A 26415-nucleotide genomic window follows, 5' to 3' on the forward strand; every position below is an offset into this window, starting at 1 on the left:
TCTCCTCAAGGGTGTCGGCCGAAAGTAGGCAGATCTCTGATTTATTTATGGGGTACACTGCTTTTGGGTGACTGTGTTTAGGGATATTAATAATGTATTACTGAGAAAGTCAGCAGTGGTGTTGAGTACACACACACATACTACCACGGAGCGTACATCCTACCCGCTATAAAATAACCAAACTTTAAAACGTTCTTATTTTTACTTGACTTCTCTCAGCAGAGAGGAAACACACACCTAAACCTCAGCCAGCGTTTCCCGTGTTTGCTGCCACAGCACACACATCCATCTACACCTGCCTGCTGTTGTTATTGTTGGGAAGGGATAAAATGATGAGATTAGATGTCCTGTTGGCCTTGGCTTCACTCAAACAGTTCCACCACCAGCTCTACATTGGCGATGTGGCGCTGGCAACTGCACTCAGAAGCACGGCACTGATTAAACAGCAGTTTACCTGGACGGTTTCAATTAAGCTTTTATTGCCAAATTACCTAACCTCGTTCTTCTCGGTTGTAATAAGGGAGTAAGACGAGGGCACAACAGAACAAGAGGAAGCACAGAAAGCTCAAGGTTTATTCTCTCTGGTGATTCTGATGTTGAACATCATAATTAATGTTACTCCGGGACCATCACTTCACCTCAGAATGTGACCGATCAGGGCTGAATGGGAAGTGTTCAGGTCTCTTACGCTGATGACTGAGGTTTTTATGTCCCCCCTTTGGGAAATAAAAAGCTGTTCACTTATTATTTTCGACACTGAGTTACATTTTTTCATTTCTTTCCAGTTTTCCGTCACTGTTAGGTCGGTTTAGGGGGAAGAAAAAAAGCGCTGCACACATTTAAAAGGATAACGTCACAAAGCCATGACATTACAAAAATCGACTGGACCAACATTAATCATGTGGTTCCTTCAATACGTTTGACAAATATTTATGTCTGCCAATTTCTACATAATGTTGCTTTAACGCTCACAGGAGTCTGTTGTGCAAAATGATTCCTATAAATAAGTCTGAACTTATACAGAAGCACAATTTCAAAGCAGGATTTTTACTTTTAAATAATAACTTTTATAATGAGATACTCAACATTTCTGCATTACAATGTCATGAAAATGCTCTTTGTTATATATTATGTTGAGTTGTGTACGTATGTTATCCGAATATTTCCATGTCAAAACCCAGAGATATCTGTAATTATTCGAGGTAAGGGTGCGTTTCATTTGGTCACCTGTGCTGTTATAACTCAGGGAAGAGTGTAAGAGAGTGAAAGAAGTGGGAATACAACTTATTTCTGCCTGAGTCATGTTATTTTGTGATTTTCATTGGCGATAGTGGCTGTTTAACAATGAAGACAGCAACTCCCATAATCCAACGCTGCATGTCTTTTGTTTTGCTTTGATTGAAAGACCCCTAGTGGCAGAAATTATGTACTGTGCGTTTAACTGATCTGAGGTCAACTCTGTGTTTTCCTTTATTAAACTTTAAACAGGTAAAAGCAGCCCAATGAGTGACTATCCACTGTCAAACCCTTTTTGAAAAGGAGGATAGACCTTTCCTTTTGTAAGTATTGTTTATATTGGATGGATTCTGCGAGGTGATAGAGCGATGAGCCTGCGACTGAAGGTGTATCATCTTGACTTGGTGGGATGTTGCTGTTAGCCTGCTAGCCACACTAGCTCCAACAGCTTATGTTTGCTCTTCTGCCCACATTACTCTCAATCCCGCCTGCGAGTACATCTCGCTTCGCCAATTCTGCTCCGTCCGCAGCTTAAAAACTAAGCCTCAACAAGATTTAAGAAAAAAAAAAACTGCAAGAAAATATGCTTTATTTCTCGACAATTTTTTAACTGTAGTTTTAATGAAAACGTTTTGGCAGCACAGCCTTCGTCAGCATAATGAGGGCAATGATGAGAGCCATAAAAAAAACATGAAGACATGTTGAATCCAATTTTAAAGTCATTTAAGCTATCTATTTCTGTTACAGAGCAGACTGTTAACAGTTTAATTTGGGGGGGGGAAAAAAACTGAAAACAAACATTGGAACCAGCTCTCCTATTCACCATGAATGACACTTCCATGGAGTGGAGAGGCAAGAGGAGCTTATATTTCTGAGAACACTGTAATCCTCTTTATTCTCACCTTAGGCTCAGCTGGAACCAATCTATCTATATTAGCCTATCTGGCCCTGTCCCTATGGACTGACGGGGCCGATATCCCATTCGATGCGCTGTATACACGGCTGTCTCCGAGCCAGAGGGGAGTGGTTGTCATTGCACTCACCTTTCCCAGTTATTACATGCTCAGTGGTAGAAATCTGATTCCTTACCAGCTCTTTCTCCCTCTCTTCCTCTCTCCCTCTAACTTCTCCCTTGGTGTCTGTCTCCTCATATCTCTCTCCTTCTCCTTCCCTCTGCCACTCCATTCGAAAAAAAGGCTGATAATACTTCAATGTCAAATCCAGTCAGAAAGCTGCTGGGAACTTGAGCTGCTCTGTGGTGTTACACCAACAGGGACCAGACATCCCTGGTGAATAACACACAAGGAGTAAGTGCCGTGTTTAAAGTACATATGTGTGCCGGATCGTTCACGGGCCATGTTTTTCATCAGTGGGACCACGAGAGGTGCGTGAGAGTTTGCTGCGACAAGTGTCGACATTTGCCTGCGTCATTACACACAAAGACGCCTTGGGGGGAAAAAAAGAAAAACACAGAGTTTGGCCACAAAGAGACAAAGCAAGCTTTTGACTGGTAGCCATGGCAACAGAGGAGAGACAGATAAAGGGCTGCCAAGAAAAGCTGCGTTTAGATTACAGCGTAAAACACTTCGGTTTAATCTTACACGGCTGTCGCTCGCCGTCTCCCCCCGTGATAACAGGGAGGTGATGCAGGGGAATGAACAATGACTTGTGGGAGGAATCATTAAAAGTTGTCTTCCATGGCACTTCAGTGGCCACAGGTACGTATGTTCGGTGTCTGTGATCGAAAAAGGAGACCAAAAACTGGAACGAAGAGGCCATTTTCAGAGCGTGCCTGAAGAGACAGGAAGAGGAAAACAGCGACAACGCTTCCCTGCCAAGCGCGAGAGGGCGCGTCGATAAGTTGCTGTTTCCGAGACAGATGGAGGGCGAACAAAAAGTGACATTAATAGAGAGGAATAGTAGTGTCTGTGCACAAAAGACAGAGTATCTATTCTGACTCCACTAAGTCTTGGCTTTTTTTTGCCTCCTGAATGTACATCTGTATGGGCAGCGTGCTGGGCAGCAGCGTTCAAGGACACTCCTCACGGTGCACTCATCTGTGTGATAATATCTGCTGAATCCCTCGCTGCAGGCCGTGTCATACAAATCTGTGTGTGTGCGCGCATTGGAAAGTGAGAGAGCCAAAGAGAGTGTGAGCATGTGTGTGTGTGTGTGTGTGTGTGTTTCATGTACTCACAAGATATTTCTCCAGAGGTTCTGTCAGTAATGCGTCTCCAAATATTGACCGGCAGTACTCTGCCATCTTAGCCTGCTGCTTCGGTCTGGGAGTGGTCGCACACACCAAAAAAACAAACACAGACACACACATCGTAAACGTTTCCTCTGTCATCGATCAAACACTGAATATGTATGTTTTATTTCCTAGGAACGCCCCCTCTGAGCCACTGAAGGACACAACTACCAATGGGAGCTTTCAACATGACTGATTGGTAGAGCCTATTGACGTGAGCACTGATCGATAAGGTCGACAGTCAGACTGCGAGCTCTGCACTCTCGATTTGAAATGGCTTACGAGTCCACGTGGTTCTCAAAAGACAGGATGATGGGGAAGGGCGAGGTCTTGAAGGCACACTCCGCTATGGCCTCGATCACCTCCTAAAAACACAGCGAGAAAAAGAATAAACGATCACGTTCGGAGCTGCAACCAGCAGTCGATTAATAGATTTGCCGATTGAAAGACGTAAAAGGTGCAGTTTGTAAGGATTGACTACCTGTCACACTGAAACAATTAGGGGCAACTTATCACCAGGAGGAATGTGGCTAGGTGCTATGTGGCTAACATGCTAACTTCAGTGGATATCCTTGTAACACAACACATAGATGTCTATGAAATAACATGAAAACCGTTGTTTCTCCACATTCGGTTGCTAGTTTTTGAATGTTTTAAACCCTAATTCTTACATACTGCACCTTTAATAGCCGACTTTTGTTACTAGCTATGGATATAAACAAACATTTGACATTTCAAGCATTCTCCGGTTCCAGTTTCTTATATGCAACATGTATATATCTTTGGGTTTTAGACTGTTTGTTGGACAAAAGAAGCAATTTGAAGACGTCACCTTGGGCCCTGGGAAATTATAATGAGCATTATTTCACATTTATTTCACACGTTACACCCTAAATGATTTATTATGGGAGTAATTATTAGCTGCAGCCCTAATTATGTTGAATACACACAACTGGGGACGACTAACAATGAAAGTCGGCGTTGGTTTTATGTGATAATTTGTTGTCACTGGGACAATAAAGCATTTCCAAAACCAGCTCCGGCTCATATAGCAGCCAGGATCCTTTCACAGTGACATGACATTGTCTACATTTCCCTAGAATGCCTGCGAACAAGCCCGAACCAGTTGAAATCAATAACCGCAGGAGAAAGCAAGAGTGATAAGACAGAAAGATAGTGTCTCAGTAGTGCAGAAAAAAATAAATTACACTCTGCTCTGACTCCAAGATGTTGTCTGGCCGCATGGCATTTCAGTGAATGGAGTCTATGGATCCTGGGAGAATTATGCGGCTGTGTATCAGATCCCATTAACAGTGTAATATAAACGTATATGCGTACGTGCTCACATATTGTGGATATGCATACAGAGCTGAGGCAGGAAGTGGTGTCACCGCTCAGCTCAAGCGATGAAAGCTCAACTTCTGATATCAGATTTCTAACCACCGACCGCCTGAGCAAATTACAGCATCATTAACGACTGAGCGACGGCTCCGTTAATGCCTTCATTTCCATTTGCTCCCATCTCCTTCTATAAAAAATCTTTATCTGTAACTCAACCCTCTCCATCTGCAGCCCTCTCTTTCACGACTCTTCTCTTTTTGTGTTTCGCTCTCCAGCTGATTCAATCAAGCTTGTTCCACTTCTTTTGTTGCTCTCATTGGATCTAAATTTCCTCTATCAATCAGTGGGCCCTCCTCTCTCTTTTCTCTCCCTCTCTCCTGACACCTATTCTGTCCTTTCACACCCTTCTCTTCCAATAAATGTGTGTTTTTTTCCCCTTTGTCTTGTCATCTTTAGAGACTTCAATTAAGCGCCCCTTAGCGCTTCAGTTTAAGGCCATTCAGTGTGTCCCTGTCTCTTACGATTTGCCATCTGCCGCATGCATGCCCCACTTTTCGTGTTTCCCATTTTCCCTTCTTATCCAACTCGCTGTTTCCTCCGCTTACTTTTATCTTCTGCGTCTGACTGTTTTCCCATCTGTGTGTTTTATTCCCTGCTGTATAAAATAATTCAAGTTATAATCCTTAAAATCTTTATGAAACTAAAACTCTATTTCTGATACAAGATTTTGGTACAAGACTTGCCAACTGAGCAGAAACATGGCAGACAAAAAGCAAATGTTAGGCTTTTTATTAATTGAGGTATTGCATATACATTTTTTGCTCAGATTGACCCAGATTAGTTATTTACAAGCTTTTGCTTCTGCACAAAGCAATATTTTAGTGCTTTAAGGAAACGTTATGTACAAGTCTTGGACAAAATCACTTGAGGCGTCTGTGTTAAAAATTAAAAGTTGGAAGAACGACTTAAAAGCTCCGGATAAGAGGCCACCTGAGGAGCGTGAATACACTTTAAGACACTGCTAATGCAAAAGAAACCGCATCTTCTACCGCTGCTTCACATTAAAAGCACTTAACAACAAAACTCCGGGTGGCTTTTTTAGTGAAACATTACACAAAATGCTACTTTGCTGTGCGCTGCTGTTCGGTGTGCAGCATGAACTCATTTGTGTTTGCAATCATACTGACTGACTTCTTTATTAAAACAAGCTGACTTTGTTAGGCTGCACTGTAAACACATATGTCACTTGTTCTTTTATTGCATTTGTGACATATTAGCTGCTCGAGGAGTAATGTACCAGTGTCATCAAAGCAACCAGAGGGGGGATTTTAAGGATTACAAACAATACATGAGATTAACCACCTACAGCAACAAAAGATGAAAATGAAGTTCAATGCATTTAAGACACCGGACCTTTCTCTTTCAATTTGCTTTTATTTTATCGAGCCTGAAACAAGCTTTTCCATGACTGCATATGTTTGAAGATGCAGATGTTCACATAGGTGGCTGCCAGTAACCCTAAAGTGTGCATAATCTCAATATCATGTTTACAAAATAGAATTAACTGTGAGTAAAGACGAGGCCCGGAAATAATACGCCGCCTGTAAACACACAGTAGCTAATACACAGGCTCGTGTCGGGTGTTGGCCCTGCCCAAATACCAATCACTGTTTGATGCAGTGAGTGTATCGCCTGTACAACATGTGGATTACATCATCTGTCGGAGAGGTCTGTTTACCCAGAACCCCCCTCTTTGTGTCTGCAGACAAAGCCATTAAAATACACTCCCCAACCACCACCACCACCACCACCACCTCCCCACATCCGCACCCCCCAGCCTACATCCCTGTCACTCCGCTCTCCTTGTGTTACCTTGAAAGAGATTTCAGTCGTCATGGTGAAGCCGTGAGTGATGACGGGCTCTTCTTCTGTGGTGCGACCCTTCCAGCAGTCCAGTTCGATGCAGCGGCACCCCGACAGGAGAACCTGCTTGTACATCTCGACGGAGGAGTTCCCCGCGAGCTGGCCGGCTGGAGCAAACACACACACACACACACACACACAAACAAACAAACACCACTTCATGTAAGTGTTACGTTGATCCCAAAAGTGCCACGAAAAAACCTATGAAAGCGTGTCCTCCCACGTTTCGAGAGCTCATTAACCGCATTAGTTGCTAGCATGCGGTGAAAACAATAGAATTGTCGTTATCTGAAGCAGGCAAATGTCATCGCCCTGTCACCATTAGCGAAGCAATTATCTCTTCACATTAGCAGCACGCTTTTTGCCCGTAACGCGGTGGGAACTGTGTCAAAGCGAGAGGCAGATCTGTGTTCTCACTTCAGGTGGAATCATTCACTTCTTCCCTTCTTTTCATGCCAGTTCTCATTATTCCTCACACTCTTTTTTTTTGCTTTCTTATTCTGATCTCGTGGACCAAACCAAACACTGTCTGCACTGAGCGAATTCATGTGTTGCGTTACGTAAAACGCTGCATTAATTCCTCCCGTATCGATAGGATGGGAACACATCGACGCGAGACGAGAGAACTCGCTGCGACCTGCTGTCAGTCTGATGATCTTGTGCGGATCGTTTGGGTGAAGTTGTGAAACATAAATTGGCTTCTGCTGTAGCACCACTCTGTTTCCAGTAACAATATCACAGTGTGTCACTCCGAAAACACATAAAGAAAACCAGCGTCCACGAGGAGCGAATCGAGGACCTGTTGTTTGTTTTTCTCATTTTCTTCATTTCGCAGGCCGTGAGTTTGGCCTATTACAGAAATTCCTTCTTTTTTTTTTTTTTTTTCCCATCGCTGGAGAAATGTGATCTACTTGAAAGATTCAATGCTCTCCAGTTCCCCCCAGAATAGATTTGAATAGATGAATTCTAATAACCACTGAAGAGAAAATGGCCTCTGTATTGTGTCTGCCATGCTTGTGCACTGCCAGGAGCCAGTTACTGTGACTACCAGTCTAAAGAAATATTTAACTCATGAATATCAATGAATAGAGTCTCATGGCACGACTTGATTGGATAACCTCTTGAAGAGGTAACAGCAGCAAAGGGGGCCTCGCATGCACCGGCGCGTTTGATTGACCGACCCGCGAGGTATAAACCGGGCTGTGTTCAGCGGTGCAGCCATAATTATATTCCTAAACGAACGAGTGATCTGGTCATGTGTAAAAGAAGAAAGGATGCCCGTGTGCTATCAGTCAGGAGTCAAATCGAGCGGAGTGGGAGCAAAACAGACAGGAGAGACGCGCCGCCTCGATGTGTGTGTGCGTACCTGTGAGGTATGTGTTGTGTGAGGAGTTGATGAAATAGTGGGAGAGGGGAAAGGTCATGTCTTCACTCTGGTCCAGCTTCTCAGGTGGGATGATGCTGTTCTCTTCTCCGTTCAGGTACCTGGCGAAGCCTTCCACCGAGATCTGACCTGCACAAACACAACACAGAAATTCTCCGTCATTATTGTAAACCTTTTTTTATTGGTCCTGACAGAAACCTGCACACTCAAAACTTCCATGAAAAGATTAAAACCGATGATGAATTCATCCGATGACATGTGTTGTCTCTGTAGCCGAAGCCTGAAAGGTCGTTCCTCTACTACAGAGCCCATTTTTTGACTAAAATCTATATACAATTTGAATTTGAATTGATACCATATACTTCCTGCTGCCACAAATTCTCACTATGTAGACTTACTCTTGTTTGACTGGTGTCTTCTAGGAACGACGTAGCCCTGCTGTTTTTAAAGATTATCTACAGTCTTTGCTGCAGTGTGTAAGAATTTTAATTGAAAATTAACTGACAATATCAACAGAATGTGCAGAAATGACAGTTTGACTAGCAGACATGCTAACCAGCTAGCCCCTGCCTGTCCCGGTCCAAAACTCCTGTTCTTATATTAGCTAACAAACTATGAGGAGCTACAGTTAGCAGCAGTTACTCCGGCTGATATCCATCCATCCATCATCTGAAACATCTTCTCCTTTTCAGGGTCACGGGGGGCTGGAGCTGATCCCAGCTGTCACTGGGCAACGACCAGGTACACCCTGGATAAGCTGCTAGTTAAAACATTTTGGATAACTGGTTTTTGCATGTTTTTGGATTGTGGGAGTAAGCCAAAGTACTAAGCGAGGATCAACGCAGACACACAGGGAGAACATGAAAAAACTCCACTTAAAGGCCAGATTGGTAATTTTTAGGTAATCGGTTTGAAAATGTGTTTGTTTGTGCAGACCCAACAAATGTCACATCATCGTGATTTAAAAAAATGTTTTGGGGGTAAAAATCCAAATTGTGATGCATGCAAAATTATGCAAATAATCATTCCCACTAACTGTGAGTCATTTTGCAATCAAAAAACCTTTTATCACTAATGACAGCCTTGTTAGTGTACGTCTGTGTTTACTATACCACAGGTGTCTTCAAACCAGCAGTAGAAGGACAAAAAAGGTCCATAATCACTAAATAGCACTGAGATTACATTAGTAGTTTAATTTAACCAGAATCCTGATTCACTGTTTGCTGAAAGCCTTTGTAGTTAATCCTTAAAGCCTGAGCCTCAGTGTTTCGCTTTCTTCTATTCTACTGTGGGTGTGTACCGTCAGTGATTAGCCTTCATTAGAAATATTAAAGGTGTCTAGGTGGATGAACGCATGGAAAATCTCCTGTGTTCTCACATATTCTACGACGCACAAGTGATTTTCTTCCATCTTATAAGATCTAATACGTCACATAGGGATCCGCCAAAGCGTACCCGCCATCGACGTCGTTCTATCCGTGTTTTTGATTGTTTGTCAAGGTCACTTGCGGCAAGCTTTTGCCTTTTAGCTGTCATCGCCGAGCTCATGTCTTCACTGAACGTGCCCGAGATCCCGAATAATAAATAAGTCATAAGCAGCGGAAGAAGAAAAAGCTCACATCTCCAGTCATCCAGACACGAGATTAAAAATCTCCATACGCATTACCATACACATCACACACCTCACCTGCATGGATTCAATTTTGTACAAAGCATAACAAGCGCCCAAGGCACAACCATAACGCTCACTACCTCCTCCACACACACACACACACACACACACACCCACACACACTCACTTCAGGTTATGCTAAATATGCTAAATGATGCAAGCTCGACGGGTGCAGCAGGTCCCTCCGGCCACTTTATGCTAATTAATGCGGTGCCGCCCTCTGCAGAGTTGCTGGACTAATTAAGGATGGCTGCTGTCTGTGACATGTGAGCCCAGTCGCACTCAGCGTCTTACTCCCCGCTGACTGCCAGGACCTCCCCGTGCCAGGCGAGGTCCTAACCACCGCGCCCGATCACACTCGCACAGACACAGACGCAGAGTTTCCCCAGTTCCCGAGACATTTGTAAGGTCAAACAGGGAGAAACGGTGTTAACATGGCTGGGATTAGAGGTGCACCTGAGTGAGAGCCTACAGGTGTTATTCAAAAGGTGACGCTTGAAGGGGCGAAGTTGGATCAGAAAGTAAAGGAAGCTCTAGTATGAAAGTATAAAAGGCTATAAAAAAAAAAAAAAAAAAAAAAAAGAACTCAAGGACTCTGTTGAGCTGAGAGGAAATGGCAGTGTAAATGTATTCTCAATTTAATGATAACCTGTGAGACGAGGGTGGACACAAACCGGCTGAATCTGACAAAGAGCTTCCTCTCTACAATCACAGAAGATGAATATGCGATGATACGCCGCCACCCACTCTGGATGTAAGAGACTGCAAGTGTCTTGTTTCATTTAGCATTTTATTCATCTGCATTCAAACAATGTGGGACCGTTTGAGCGAGCGCAGACTGAAGTAGTCAAAGACAATGACAGAGCACCGGAGAGACGAACGAGAGGTACGACACACTGGAGGCAGAGGGAAGGGAGAGTGCGACAAAGAGAGTAAGCAGAGAAGAAAATGAAAGTAACTAGATTACACAGGCTATTTTGAGGCGGACCTGAGGCAACCTATCCACTGTCTCCAATTAAAGCGGGTGCATTTATGCAGACTGGCTGTGTACACGCATCCACATGATGCTTTTCTCCAGCGCAAGCTACGGTAAAAGCACACGCTTGTCATGCACAAAACCAACCAATGTTGATTTCTCTGTGCACATCTGAGTGTCCTTGAGAGAGGAAAAAGTGTGTGTGTGTGTGTGTGAAGGTAGCATGCGGCGCTCTGGACCCCTCTGCAGAGCAGATGGCAACACTTCCTCCGGCTAGATAAATACTTCACATGGGGAAATCTGTCACTGGGACGGAGAAGGGCACGCTTCCAGAGAGCCGGGGACAGGCTGAAACCACCACAACACACCACGAGCACATCGCTGTGATCAGAGTCAAACACAAGGGGGTCGAACGGGGATGTCACAACGCGGTTTAGAGAATTATTTGGGCACCTATCGTTAATTTTGCTCCACGTTTGGGAGAAAAAGCAGAAGGCACTCTGCTCAGGAGGGTTTATTGACGAGGCACTCGTGCTCCGCTCGAGTCAGTTGAGGTCAATGTAGTTCAATGTGATTAGCAATAAACCTGCAAATGTGATCGGCATAATAATGTTACACTGAATACGTTTTCAGATAAACAGCTGCTTCTGGCCCCATAGATTAGCATTTTTTAATTTTAAAACAGGCTCTCTATTTAATAACAGCCCGAAGACCGAATGTTCCTCTCAAAATACTTTTAAATATATTCACCCACGCTCTTAACTTCTTTAGTACACATCTTTAAGACTTAAAAGTGTTTGATAAACAACTGTATGCAGATTTAAAATCTAAAGATCGCCTCTTTGTTGCCGCTTGAGAAACTGAAGACGTGTCATGTAATCAGCGAGTCTGATTTGTTTAAATATTAGTCCACACAGATCGTCGACTTTAACTCGGGTCCAGAGATAAGAGCAACATTTACAGTAGGAGTGGTCCTGACTGCAGCCCTTTATCACAGTGTTTGGTGCTTTCTGGGCCAGGAAGAAGGAAATAAACTGACACTGGGTAAATATACACTCAAGGTGTGGAAATGACTTGATTCTAAGATGCATCGCAATGTGGAAATGAAGGATTCTGCAGCAGTGAGACATCAGAGGCTGCAGCAAACACAAAATGATTAGTTAAAGAGTTAAGTCGCCGCTGCAACATCTCTCTCCTGCATTAAAGTGTGAGTGGACATCACATTAATAAGTTAGGAGACACGGTTGAGGGAGGCCAAGAAAATTATTATACCAAAAACTGGAAAAGACACTCATTGTGTGTAAAATCTGTCTCACTAACAAATAAATGCTTTTGTATAACAACAAATATAGCAGTTTTAACCCTGTGCTAACACCTAAACCACAAAAAATACAGCTAACCAGCCACGAATTGAGGCGCAGCGTCGACGTTGCCGTCCAGCTCCGAGACATCTGTGCGCGGTCGAGTCATGTCCGTGATGTTTGCCAGATTCAGGATGTTCCGTGTCTTAAAGCTATGTGTCAGAAAGCTCGGAACGTGTGGCCCGCGAACATTCACACCTATGATGTAACCCACTCAATTATACATGGAGTGAAGTATCTCTAACATTCTTTTATGAGGTCATCAAAATAGTCTGAGATTAAACAGAACATGACATAAGGAAAGTCACCCACTTTGGCAGCCTCGTATCAAACGCTTTCCAGCAGAGATATTTGAATTGGCACATGCCCGACCTCGGTGGCTGATATCTGAAGTGGGACGTTTTGGCAGCTCTGCGTCCGCCGACACTTCAGACCACATGAAAGCTGAACACGTCCAGGAGTGTTGGATCTCCTACACTCATCCACCTTGGCTGTTATTGAGTTATGGCGTGCTACTCCGACTCCGCCTAAAACTGCCTGTTTATTAACTTTCACACGTGTGCGCTTCCAGGTGGACGCGCTTATATCCTTCCCCTCTTCAGGCGCGATGCCACGCAGCGTGTTGGGGTTAAGGACGTTGGCTAATACTTTTAAATTCACGTCTGTTAGAGCAGCGCTTGAAGATCCTTCAGTCGGCGCTGAATTCAATAGAGAGACCTCTGTGATGAGCGTCAGAAAAAAATGACGTGTCCAATTCAGAATGTTATTCAGACTTTTTGAAAACATGTTTCAATGTCTTCTGGATGTTGCCTGACGATGTGAACCATCTGCTGCTTTCTACTGTTCCATGTTTTTCCAGCGCATTTTTGATGAATAACGTGACACACGAGGGGAAAAACACAAACAGAGAGCCACGAGTAATAAACCCTCCGGTAAAAGCGAAAAGGAGTTTTTTTTTTCCCGAATTTTCATTAAAGAGCAGCTTTCGTGTGAACAGCCACCACATAAGATCTCCGCTGCAGTCAACTTGCCACTTGCTATTTGTTCAAGCTCTCCTCAAGCACAAACACACACGCACGCAACCTTTTCTCTCGCTCCGTCTTTTTCACTTCCTCTCTCTCGCTCTCCACTCAGGGATTCTTCTCAGTAATCCCATTCTTGTAAATAAAATGGCAGGGAATATCCGTTAAGCTTGGCAGTGTTTGGAGTGGGTGAAACTTGTGTGTGTGTGTGTGTGTGTGTGTGTGTGTTATTTACAGACTACTAACATTCCTCTCCTTGGCACCCCACCATGTCCCCTCACTTTCTGAGCAATGCCATGACAACAGCCCTGCCAAATGTACTGGTGGTGGGGGCTGCAGGCAGGGTACGTCTGGGTCAGTTCTGTTAAAGTGTTTTTGTCGTCTCCACAAGGTTTTTCCAAACAAACCCCCAAAACTGCACGTCTGCTCGTCTGCATTTTGTGCATCTTGTTTAACGTATGAAAAGCTCATCTGTCAAGCTCGAATGTTCCTCGTGTGTGTTTACGCGTACATAAAAGCGGGACGGTGAACCCGGCGCTTGTCCTCGCAGACATTTGAGCCACTGACCTTTCTGTGCCAGCGAAGCATTGGGTTCATATTTGTCCACCAGCAACTGGACCTGCTCTGGTTTGAGAGGAGGGTAGAGTATCTCGTTCAGGCGAGGGTCTCGCTGTTTATTGTTAATGAACTCCGTCATCTGCTCCGCCGTGAGGTATGGACGACTCTTAGCCCCCCTGAGGAGAGAGGAGAAGAAACAACAAGCCGAGGGGGGGGGGTTACGAAGCGAGATGTGGGCACGAGAGCTGAATTCAAAAGTGAAAATATGAGAAAATGAAAACTAAAGGGGGAGATGTTGAAGGGGAGGAGGAGGAGGAGGAGAAGCGGTAATTAAAGCGCCGGCAAAGAGATGTGGAGAGGGAGAGAAACAGAAGCGCAAAGGAGCAGAGGATTAAATGTTGTGTTGAGTAAATTACGAGATTTGATTAAAACGCCTTTCATATCTAAGCCTGTTCCGCTGAATTATCATCTCCATATCCTCCTGGCTCTCGTGCCATCTCACTTAACTGTGATTAAGATCTATGACTTGGTGTGGCCTCGGTCATGCTGCCGCGCTGCCTCGGCTGATGGTCTGAGCTCCTCTGGGGGGCCGACGGGCGGCAGCAGCAGGAGCCACGCAGCCGGGATCGAGGAGTCACAACCATTACACACACATTCCTGTACTAATTATCTGATTATGACGACCCTAATGGGTAAAAAGCAGGTGTCTTGAACCTACAAAGCCGATGTTGGCAGCCATTATCAAGCTGCCTGACTGAAGTGAGCAACAGATGGCTGGGGGGGAAAAAAAACAAAAAACTCTCACATTGTTTCAACATTTCTTCCAAACTGTGAATTACTGTGTTGTTGTGTGGTTTGAAAAAGATGATTCCTTCCTGATAGGCAAACACACGGAGGGAAACACGGTTTCTTACACGTCGGAGAAGATGTGGTCCAGCTCAGATCGGGTGCAGATGTTGCTCAGAAACATGCTGTAGACCTCCGGAGTGAAATCCTCCTGGGGGATGGAGTCATTCTGCGGCAGAGAACAGCAACACGGTCACATATAAACTCACTGTAGGTGCAAATCCTGGGGCAGCAGGTGGTGGACACTGTGGAAGATCTGAAGCATCTTTAGGTTATCATCAGTTGTTTTTGAACTTCACAACATATATGTAGAGTTTGCACGCAAGAACATTTTGATTTATCATCCTAAATCAGCCGTGAAACAACAAATGAGAAGCCGCTATGATTCTTTCATACTTGTGAGCTGTTGCAAGAAGGGAAAAACTTCTCAAAATACAACCAGTGTGCAAAGCAATGTCTATGGTGGGTTTTAAACCGGTGCAGAATTATATATACATTACATTACGAATCATATATAGTCTGCCTCTGATCTGTGGGTGATGCCTTCAACACAGTGTGATTCCTACTTTTTAAGTTGGATAAGCAAATAATCATACCTGCACATCTTTTATCTGTTTATGTGCACAAGCTAAGTCCAATTAATCTGTATAGTCCTCAAGTCATCAGTCTGTCATAAAGTGCTTTGTAATCTGTGCAGCGTATGACACTCCATCCTGTGACTCATACAGCAGGCCTGTACCTCCAGAAAATACTTTGCACAAGAAAATCGGAAAGAGGGAAAAAAGTTGTGCCGATGTGCCCATGAGCAACACCGTCTTTCATGCCCCTCATTATTCTATAGCTGATCCCGACTTCTAATCTCCCTCTGGAAGCGATTACACTAAGCATACATTTCACGAGGAAATCATTAACAAAAGATGACTGCCTGCAATTTGCACCTAAGACTTTAACAAAAAAAAAAAAAAAAAAAAGGAGCCGTGGCCACGAGGGCTCCTTATAGAGCTATCAGAGCCAAACAGGTCTGATAAAGACACAGCGCGCCAAGCAGAAGGCAGCAGCACCGTGCCAGCGAGAAACAGAGCAGAACCAAACAGCAAGGGGGGGGGGGGGAAAGAAGATGAGGCAGGATGCACGAGGGAGGGGGATGCAGGTCAAGCCCAGCCGAAAAAACTCGGTGACTCATTCCGAAGACCTTGGTTTGCGGGAGCTGCGTAGTGAATGCGCTTTTGTGTGTGTTTGTGTGAAGTGTGTGTGTGTGTTTGAGGGATTAACAGCACTATCGTTTAGCTGTAATTACTTGCGTGCTGGAACAACAGCAAATCCCACCAGACCTTCAAACGGCAACACATTCTTACCTCCCGCTCCTGCTCCCTGTGCTAATTATGTATAGTTTGTTCTGTGTGTGTGTGTGTGTCTGCCTGCGTTTGCTATACGCCGTGTCTGTGTGTGCATATGTTTCGGCATATGTTCAGAGCTGCGTTAAATAGCCCTTTTTCCCACTTCCTTACATGCAAATTGCTTGCCACTGCTGGAGTGCAGAACTTGTTTGCTGTGTTTTGGGGGGGAGTGTTTACACCTCAATGCATGAGGGGGCCGCTTCTCTCCAGAGATATCCGAAGAGAGGTAAAGATAAAACAGCTTTTTTGTCATCTCTATTGCTCCCACTGGGTCTATTTGTTTCATTACAACCAAGGCTAAATCAGTTCTGAGTGGGAAGTCATGCAGACATCCGGAAAATACGACTCCACACAAATGAGCAAAGCATCAATCAGCTGCCGTTTCTGGAGAATAAAGGACAAGCCGAATGGTGAGAGGGCAGACTGAAGATTGGATGGATGAAGAAGAAGAGGAAGAAGAAGAAAGAGCTCGGAGATGAAGATAAGAAAGAGTAGCTGAGAAGAAGGGACAGCAGGTTCAGAGACAGAGGGGGAGACATGAGGAGACAGCATGGCAGAAGAAAGAGGGAAGCTTCAGTGTTTTGGTGTCTCACTCTGCCAGAAGGGAGGTTACAGTTTTCCAGGGCCGTCTCCACTCGCTTCCTGTCTGACGAGAACATCCTGAAGATACTGCGGGGACACAAAAACACACCCTTATGAGTAATCCCTGAAAATGCCACACAGACAGAGACGATTTCACTCTTGATCCCCCACTTCGATTTGAAGAATTGATCACCGCTTTCAGTTCGTACTTATCGAAAAGTTCTGCTGTAGCAGCAGCAAACGATGAAAAGGATAGAACGACGAAACGGAAACTGAAGAGGGAGTTTAGAGGAACGTAACAACAAACTTGCAGATTGAAAGACGCAAATGAGACAAACAAATCGCCAAGATGAAAAATGAAAATGTAATATATGCAGATTAGGGGACAATAGAGAGAGAGAGATGGTACAGCAAGCTAAAACTAATCAACCCTAATAAAAAAAAAAAGCCATGAAATAAAGTCTGTATTCATGGAGGCTGTATATTTTACAGGCTGCACAGATTTTATAATAGAGATGTTTTCTACTGTTTTGTCCACCCTCACTGCTTTAAATGTGCAAAAGGACAAAAACTGTCTATCTAGAAAGGTTCAACATGTGTACACGCTGTAAAAAGCACGTTCGTTTTAACTTAATGAACGCTGCTTATATACAAAACCTTCATACGAAACACACTGCTGATCACACCGTCTAACTCCAGATGGTAAAGACCGTTTGTGCATAAATAATGAGATAATGTTTGGAAGTCTTCATAAAGATGAAACAACCACAAACATCATTATCATTCTCACCGCCATCACAACGACCATTATCATTTCCGACGCCGTTATCATTATCTTTATCGTTGCCGTGATTATCTATATAATCATCGCTATCATTTCATTTCTTAGCGCGACTTGCTGCTGCACACATCACCGGTCACAAATCAGCGCAGTTTTTTCTTGCGTATATAAACAATGATCCTCAGTATTTAAGGCGATTTACAAGTGACTCTCTCACATCAAGATGCTGCAGTCTCATCGACAGTATCTGGTTTATATGAAGAGCAACGACGAGGTCGAGGACAGTTGAGGAATTAATTGAAAATGTGTTAGAATCCTTGATTTAAATAAATGTACTTAAACTAAAAACAAATCTCCCCTTCACTCTCAAACAGTGAGACGGACAGCCAGATTAAAGAAATAAATGAAAAACAAAACTGAAATGTTAAAATGAACAAAGTCATAAGTCATCATATCTCAAGTCATGTCACTTTATGAATCTATAACTTCCATGTCCAAGTGAAGTTGCAGGTCATTTTTTTTTCTGTGAAGTCAAGACTCAAGGTTCATTTATCTTTTAACAACACCAGGGTCACAACACCGAGTTTAAGTCCCTTTATGCGTCATCACATAAAAACAACTTTTTTATAGAATGAAGTCGAGCTGGAATACATCAGAACAGTGACATGAGTCGACTCGAAGTCACAATGACTCCAGTCCACATCGCTGCCAAAATGTTTTCATGAGTTAAGAAAAACATCCCTTTCAGCTTTGTGTCACGTAGTTCACATATTCCAAAGCTTTTAGTTTTTATTTTTAGCCTCAGATACATGACTTTCTCTGCTTTCCCGCCTCATCAGTTATTTGAGTGCAGAGTGACACAGTCTCTGTGTGTGGTTGGGCTCCCGTCCTCTGTTTTTATTCCAGTGTAAATAGACAATAACTGAGATTTACTGCCATGAACTCCAGCGTCGTCAAAGCTGCCGCTGGCTGTTTAGCTCTGTTCCCGCAGGCCGTCGCCTGGTTTAATTACATGCAGAGGTATGCCCGTGCACATCCATGAGCGCATACTGTATGCTCCGCGGGAGAGCGGAGTCAAGCTGACATTAGTCAAGCTGACATGTCCTCCCAGCTAGGAGGTTAATTCCCTAAACGGCAAGGAGTGTCTCTCTGCCTCTCTGCATTGACACCCACTGTTTTCCTCTGCGGCTCTGAGGGAGGTTATCGCAGAAGTTCACCGGCGGCTGCCTCAAAGCTCAACTTGACTAATGGCAGTAGAGAGAGGTTTTTTTTTTTTACTGAGCAGATGACAAACTCCCAGGTGGGCGATATTGTAACTGTAATTCACACAAAAAAAAAGAAGAATATTCTCACAAACATCACACACTGTGACAGATACGAATGGGGCTGGGTCAGGACATGCTATTTCTTTCACAAACAAATAAGGGTGGGCTCTTTACAGACAGAGGAAAGGACAGTGGTGGAATTAATTGAGCTCATTTTACCGCAGAGCTCGAGTCGTGTCAAGGTGTAAGGGAGTGTTGTGGCGACAGACGGGAGGAAGGAGCGCACGCTAAGAAATGCACGCGTGTGTACTCAAAGCATGTGCGCTCGCTGAAGCGCATACATGCTCAGAGTAACGGGGAGAAGGCAGAGGAAGCTGATCAAAAGAGCAGAGGGGTGGCGAGGGAGAGATGAGTGAGTCAGAGAGACTTACTTCTTGACAGGGATTCGCCCCTCAGGGTTGAGCTGCAGCTTCAGCCGAGTGTATCTGCATTGGACAGAGCACAACACCTTACACAACACGTAATGCAGTTCTTGTTTGGTTGACTTGAATTTGAATTGTGTGTGTGTGTGTGTGTGTGTGTGTGTGTGCGCATCTGCTTGATGTACATATGAGAGTACCAAATTCAACGTATGTCCATGAGCGAGTGTGGTGAAATACGCACTAGCGTCTCACAGCATCGACTGCATGTGTAGAAGTCTCTGAGCACACCGTGAATATTTGGCTGTGTTTGAATAGCAGGTTTGAGTCGTGGCTAATCCCTGGAAGACTTGCATTGGCAGCACAGGGCCATGCAGCAGCAGCAGCACAGGCAGCGCAGCCTGGGCTATAAATAGCTCCGCTGCAACAGGAGCCATCATTACAAGGCTGGGCTTTAAGTGGCTGCTGGCTAATAATTAATATCCATTACGGTGTCCACTTCGTAGGGCAAGCCGGCCGCCACGGGCAAAGTCACCAATGACTGTAATAGTTAAGGGGGGCCAGACTGGGTTTTGTCTGAGGTGTTGTTTTTTTTTTGTCTCTAATAAAGAAGAGAATGTGTAGTGAGCTAGTTGACAACAGCTGACGTCACTGGAGCTACAGAAGGTCGAAAAGGAGAGAAGGAGGGGACGGCTAGGTGTTTCTTGATGCCCTCGTCTGCCTTACACCTGCCTGTATTATTCATTAAGACGAGTGCGGGGAAAACAGATACATCTGTTTCCTTTTCTCTTTCACTTTCTCTTTCTCTGTCTGCCTCCGCCCTCCCTCTCTGGTGAAGCGAGGAGGTCGGTTTTCCATTTTGCCTACTTATTCCTGCGCATCCACTCACTTACTTTTTTCCTGGCACGGGATGAAATGCAAAGCAACACCTGGTAAATTCGCAGCTTTCAGCATAATCACAGGTCATCACATTGTAAAACAAGCCCTTCTATCTCGAATGACTGGCGCGCAAAGGAAACATAATGTGGGGAGTGGCCTCGGCTCTGCAGCGCCGATCTGAAAAGAACATATTGTATCGAGCAGCCGTTTGAGGACACGCTGGGTTCTGTTTTGTTTCCCGTTGCTGCCCTTCTGCGCTCACGAAAATATATACATCACAGTCTAAAGCGACGAGGATTAACCACACGCAGACGGCCATCACGAAGCAAGTATGACAGAGAAATCGACTTATTTGTCACCGAGCGGTGCACAACAACTGCCACTGCGCCCGACCAGCGTGAGTGCGAACCCTGCTCTGTTCAATTGTGTTCAACGCTCTGTGTACCGTGTGGTCGATGGCCACTTTTATTGTCTCATAAGTCAATTAGCCTCCTCAGGGGTGCGAGATAATGGCTTCTGCTCACTGATAAACATCAGACAGCTGGGAGTTGTCACCAAGCCGAGCCCCGGCGTAGTCTCTCGATACAATGGGGCAGATTCATATTTAGGCTCGCTCTGCATGAGCTCGCCTCACCCCCGGCCGCCGCACACATAAATCAGTGGCGATCCATAGATCAGTGTGTGGGCTCCATTCGGATCAATGGGAACGTGGTGCCGCGAGCTGTTAGACACAGTTATTACACAGGATCAGACGTGCTGCGAGGGCCGATTGATGGTAAAAACTCTTTTACCGGACACAGAAGCCTGATGTATTGATGAGGCCCAGGGATGATTCATGTAATAGGCTGGAACAAAACAGCGACCTCTTTAACTGGTTCAGGTCAGCAAACCCCACGACCCCTTTAAGCAGACACTGGTCCGCCATAATGTCACCAGTGCAGCGCCGTACGCACACGAACACGCATGCCTTGCGAGCACCCAGAGGCAGATAGGCCACGCAGAGTCAGGTTCATGATCTGATACATATTTCCAGCTGTTTAATTTATCCTCCCTTTTCCCTTCCTGCCCTGGTTTTTCTCTCCATCCACGCTGGGTGAAGTGACCTTTATAAGCTCAGACCCTCAGGCTGCCTCGTGGAGCTGTGAAAAGCAACTCCGTACCTCCTGATTATGTGTGTTTGGAAGTAGAGTACAGCTAATATTCACCCCGGTGTACGCATGCCGATGTCTCCCAGTAGTTTATCGCATTACTCAGCGCAGTTATGTGCATGTTGCAAATGAGTTGTCGCCTCATTTGTAAGTAAACCCCTCGTTGCACTTGTTTGGCATTGAATCCTCTTTCAAGAGAAGTCGCCTCATTTGCTTTTTCCTCCTGTTTCTGTTTATGTAAAATTCAGTTTGCACCCGACGCGATGCCTCTGATGACTGACATTTTTTGTTTCCTGCCAGACTTGATTTTCATATTTATCTCCGGGTTGGTGGATTTACATTTTTTTGTCTGTGTGCTGCTTGTGTGTATGTGTGTGTGTGTGTGTGTGTGTGTACGTACGCTTTCTCAAGGCAGTCTTCTCTGGACATGTTCTGTACCAAGAGGTTCGACGCCAGCTTGAACAGCTCTTCCGCCCATTCCTGCAGGAAATTAAAAACAAGCACGCACACACAGAGTCAGGTGCAGTTCGGCGCCATGTGTTTGTAATAAATGTTGACACGACTTCATACGTGTGGGGGTAACGGTCAGGTCCATTTGTATTCAGAAGACACACTGTTGCCTGACCTTACACATATCGAGGAACACTGCTTTCATGATAACTGGACGGAGAATAAATGCGTCTATTTATCGGCAACAAGAAAAAGAAAGAAAAGGGAATTGAGATACTGATCACGTTATTGTTGCGCAGCCTTTTCATCACTGTAATTAACCTGTGTGTCATGAGATCAAACGGCTCTTTCTAGCTTTCACTTCTGCGATCTTGACAAATAAACGATTTTCTTTTTTGCCTTTTATTTCTTTTTTCCGCCTTTCCATCCTTTCATGAACACTGACCTCACAGATATGAATGGAACACCTCAATTAAAACACTGACTGAGGAGTTAAAGCGTTGGACAGCCGCTCGTTGCATCTTCACACAAAGTAATCAACGCTCACCTTCGCCGTCTCCTCCTGGAAGGCCATGAAGTTCAGGTAGGTGATGTTGACCATGTCAGGGCCGCTCACCACCGTCAGCATCCTGTTCTCCATCTTCCCCGCCAGGGTGCTGACATCCAGTAGCTCCCGCAGCTTTGCTTCCTGACGAGAGAGAGAGAGAGAAAAAAAATCTCATCACCAAACAATCAAAGTCATCAAGTCAAAAAATCAGCTCACGCATACACTAATTATGACTGCATTGATTAATTAAAAAGTCGTGTTCATAAGACTAACCAATCATAAAGTGACGCAGCGCTTATAATTGCATGATAGTCCACAGTGTTGTAGTCTAAATGCAGCAGCTCACAACTGTCACACCATATAACATCTGTAATCCTTCTAATATCAGTAAATAAGGGAAGCATTTTTTTCTAGTGCACAGCATGTTACTGCCCCATTCGGTGCTACAACTTTGAATCCATTCAAGTACACTCTTACAAAATACTTAAAAACAGACAGGCCCATCCAAAAAAAACACAAAAACAAGTTAAAACAGAAGAAGAAAGAGAAAATGTGCATGTTGTATCTGGCACTGACACGCCCCGGCATTCTGAAAGGCTCAAACTCTCTAACTGAATAATCCAATGTTCCTCACATTTCTCGAAATTCGAGCCCTCTCAGTACCAGTACACTCAGATGTGGTCAGGGGATGTTTAATGTGCAGAAATGGAGGGCATCTGGTCTGTGTTTGTTTGCATTTCTAAGAGCAATTTGTTGGTTTTTTTCTGTTGTTTCTGGTGGGCCTGTCCTCCCAACACTGGACATACCTCCAACACAGCTGTGGGCCATCATGCAATTATGGGCTTTATTTAAGCGCCGTGTCACTTACTCGACAGAAATGTCAGCTTTGTTTTTAATAAATCAATGCAGGAATTGATTTTTTATCTTTAGAACAGGATTTTTTTTTCAGGGTACTTGATTCCCTGCCCCGCAAAAAGCAAGGCAGAGCAAGTGGTGTGCATGTCGCCTTCTACTCGTCCTCTGCCAGCTTGTAACCCCAGCTGCATACACACTGTAAACACCACACCTTTACAACAGCGGGCTACAGTTCAGCATGACCCGCATTCAAAACACAGCAAACCATAACAACGACTTCATCCGTGAAAAAGGCAAATGACATGAAACAGCCGTGGAAAAAGCCAAGGGATGCTTTTGCTCTGTTGAGGAAGTGAGAGACATTTCTGCTTGCGCTGCGCCTGATGGCCGATTTGTGTGATTAATGAGAGGTCAGCTGTCTTGGGTCGGGGCGTGAGCGGCGAGGTGAGGCGCTTCAGCCCCTGCGGGATCCCAGTGTGACTTGCAGATTTGGTATTACAAGCTCCAAAAGCAGCGAACAAGTTGGGTTTAGCGGCGCTATTATAGGAGACATTTTAAAGTGTAAAGCCATTTAAGGGGCATTGAACTGACATCAAAAGCATGACACTGGTTAACTCACTAGTCCACTATGTAGACTTTTACTGTTGCAAAGCACAAAAGACTTCGAAATATCTGCAGCATATTCATAATTCTTATTTACCACCAATGACCTGCCGACGACTCTCCAACTCCTAAAAGCTTAATGCTTTTCAGACCTTTCTTTCCAGCTTGTGTTCAGTTCAGAGAACATCCTCCCGTCTCATCACATTTTCAGCTTAACCGTGTAAGATGGTACGAAGAAAAGCAGCCGGCGCGCTGCAGCACCTCGTGAGGACGCATAACTTCACAGGGCAAAATGTTTCATTAAAAAACCCCTCAGTGGATTTTCTTAGCAGAGCAGAGGAGCGAGTATACTGTTTTATACTGAGGGATTTTTAATAAATGCTTTCACGCAAATACTGCAAATTCATGAGAAGGAATTAAGTTACATGAGTCCGTTGTCATCAAAACATCGGGCGCTGGCAACCGTTCAGTTCACACAGAAAGTAAGAACTCATGAGGATTTGTATTCACTGTCGGAGGAAAACTAAACCGAACCAATTTAAGCAAATATACATTTAGGCCGCTCATCTTCGGTTCAAATCTTGTATAAAAACAAACTACAGTGTTTCTGAGACGCAAGACGGGAATAACAATGATCTTTTTCTCTCCTTTGAGGCCCAAAGCGCAAGCCGCATACAGAATGGTTGCTCCAGCTTAATTAACACAACAAAAAAAGCCCTGTAAAGGATTTTGCAGTGAAAGCAAATGAGCTCCCACTAATTTAACCAATCAAACAAAGAGCATTGTGTCCTGTGTCACGCTGATAAATGTCCTCTACACGTCCCTCACACCCCCAAATCAAATTGTGTGGCTTAGTGGCGCCCGTTATTATCGCGCCGCAAGTTTTTCTGAGGCAGCGCGTTTTCTCCATTGTGGAATCTGCCCGCTGTGACAGCCCGCCCGTCTGCCTGCCTCTCACATGAGCATTCTCAGCTTTTGTGTGGAAAAAAATATAATATCCAGGGTAGAAGAAGGAGTTACATATATATAATTAACTGTACTGAGAAATAACTCGTTTCCAATGTAGTGTGATTAGCAGATGACTCCCACTCAGCAGGTCAGAGTGACACGATCCGGGGCTCGACCACCAATCAATTGGACGTAAAGAGCTGATTTGAATGCGAATCCATCACTGTCCAAGTTATGTATTCCGAACAACGCCGGCCCCATCAATCAAACCATAAAAAGCCACTCTCAATTTGCTAAAACACACTGAGCCCGAGCGCCCTTTTTTGAGGCGGGCGCTTTGGCAGAGCGGCGAAGATGAAAGGCTTCTGAGAACAGACGAGACGACAGTAAGAAGCATATTTCATACATTACAGCGCTTGGACGTCAATACAATTTGATACTGTTTTGATGCTACTTGTAGCCATTAGCTGAACACACAGCTCATCTCTTTGTAAACAGTCGGCGCGGAGCCGAGCTGCAGGCGCTCACATCATATCAGCTGGAGGAGGCGTCAGCAGTTATGTCGGGAAAAGACGGAGCAAAAGAGAAACGGACTGATGTCAGGGAGGCGAGCCCTGCCGGACGGGAGGAGGAGGAGGAGGAAGAGGAGGAGGAGGAGGAGGAGGGTAGGGATAGAGAAGTAAAGCTATGAAAAGAGAAGAATGGGAGAGGAGAGGGGTTGGGCTCAGCCATGTGAGTAAATGTAATTTGTGCTGGTGCATTGTGGGAGCCACTGGAGGGATGCCGGAGGTCCCAGTTACCATGAAGATGGGAGATTTAGAGCCAAACCAGCCGAGGGTGGGGGCTGGTTGGGATCCGGGTTGATGGGAGGTTTAATGATGGTATTGTGCTCTGCAACTACTACTGAGGTGTACTAGTTAGATTTAACAGTGTAACGTAATGAAATAAAACAAAAAACAACACAATTACTGATCAAAATGTTTGTGGTTACAGAGCGGTGTCATCAGAATCTGTTATTTTAGTAGGTTACATATTTGAAATGTTTAAAAACAACTAGACATGTGTTACATATTTTTGCTGAGTTGTTTATTTCCTCCCAAATGTTTCCAACAGTGTTTAAACCCATCCAGATTTTTTTTTTTTGTCAAGGTAATGGTGCGTTTCATCTGGTAGCCCATCACTGTAACTTCCAGGAGAGAGTCAGAGAATAAGGAAGGATGTCTGCGAATGAGACTAGCTTGAACTGGATCGCATACCCGGTAAGGCCCAACATCTGTATCCATACAAGCCACCTAAATACAAAGAGAGCTTCTGTAGAAAACACTCACTGCTCTCTGATGTGAATACCTTCTGTTCACACATCGCCTGCGTGTCGATGTGTGTCATGTATCCGTGTGTCCATGCTCATGTTTGCATGTGTTCATTCAGGCATACGCAGCTGCATGTTAGCGGCCGCAGCGTGCCGGCACGGGAACTTTTCTCAGTCGCTTAGCATTCAGGTGGAGCTGCGGCCTGAGGAAATAAACAGACTTACCCTTCCTGTATTAGTTTGTCACGAGGCCCCTACCTTGTCACCAGCCATGCACTCAAACTGTGTCACACTCTGCTGCGCACCGGGGAAAGGATTCAGATTGGCAAAGGGAAGTCAGCCACACCTCAGGTCATTAAACCTGAAGCACGGCACCTGTCTAGACTCTCACGGCTAAGCACACACATCCACTTGAGAGCAGGCATGAATTACACCGTGCTCAGGTAGGAAACAAATCAGGACACACACGTGCGAATGCACACATGGCCACATGTGCACACCAGATCAGGGGACACTAGATCAAAGCAAATGTCAGTATGAATGATAGATGATGACCGACTACCTACACAAATGCCACTCAACACTTCACAGGCTGCTACGATGCCAGATGTTTTAAGATCCACCTTAAAAAAGAAGCAGAACAGATGTTGCTTCATCTCATT

General features: G+C 44.7%; 1 protein-coding gene across 3 annotated transcripts in view; it reads right to left on the reverse strand.

Annotated features, from left to right (window-relative positions):
- Positions 1-26415, reverse strand: part of plcb1l (phospholipase C beta 1-like) — a 113360-nt gene that overhangs the window by 28531 nt on the left and 58414 nt on the right. For all 3 annotated transcript variants that reach the window (XR_003982468.1, XM_030405813.1, XM_030405812.1), the window contains exons 4-13: positions 22039-22179; positions 21442-21521; positions 19027-19080; positions 16561-16636; positions 14639-14739; positions 13734-13900; positions 8118-8264; positions 6701-6858; positions 3770-3852; positions 3434-3518 (exon numbers count right to left, since the gene is read on the reverse strand). Coding sequence is in view for 2 of the 3 variants with exons in the window: in XM_030405813.1 (XP_030261673.1) it covers positions 3434-3518; positions 3770-3852; positions 6701-6858; positions 8118-8264; positions 13734-13900; positions 14639-14739; positions 16561-16636; positions 19027-19080; positions 21442-21521; positions 22039-22179 (1092 nt within the window). In the remaining variant the exon portion in view is untranslated. The remainder of the gene's footprint in view (positions 1-3433; positions 3519-3769; positions 3853-6700; positions 6859-8117; positions 8265-13733; positions 13901-14638; positions 14740-16560; positions 16637-19026; positions 19081-21441; positions 21522-22038; positions 22180-26415) is intronic.

The sequence above is a fragment of the Sparus aurata genome, chromosome 22, assembly GCF_900880675.1.
Source record: "Sparus aurata chromosome 22, fSpaAur1.1, whole genome shotgun sequence".
NCBI lineage: Eukaryota > Metazoa > Chordata > Actinopteri > Spariformes > Sparidae > Sparus > Sparus aurata.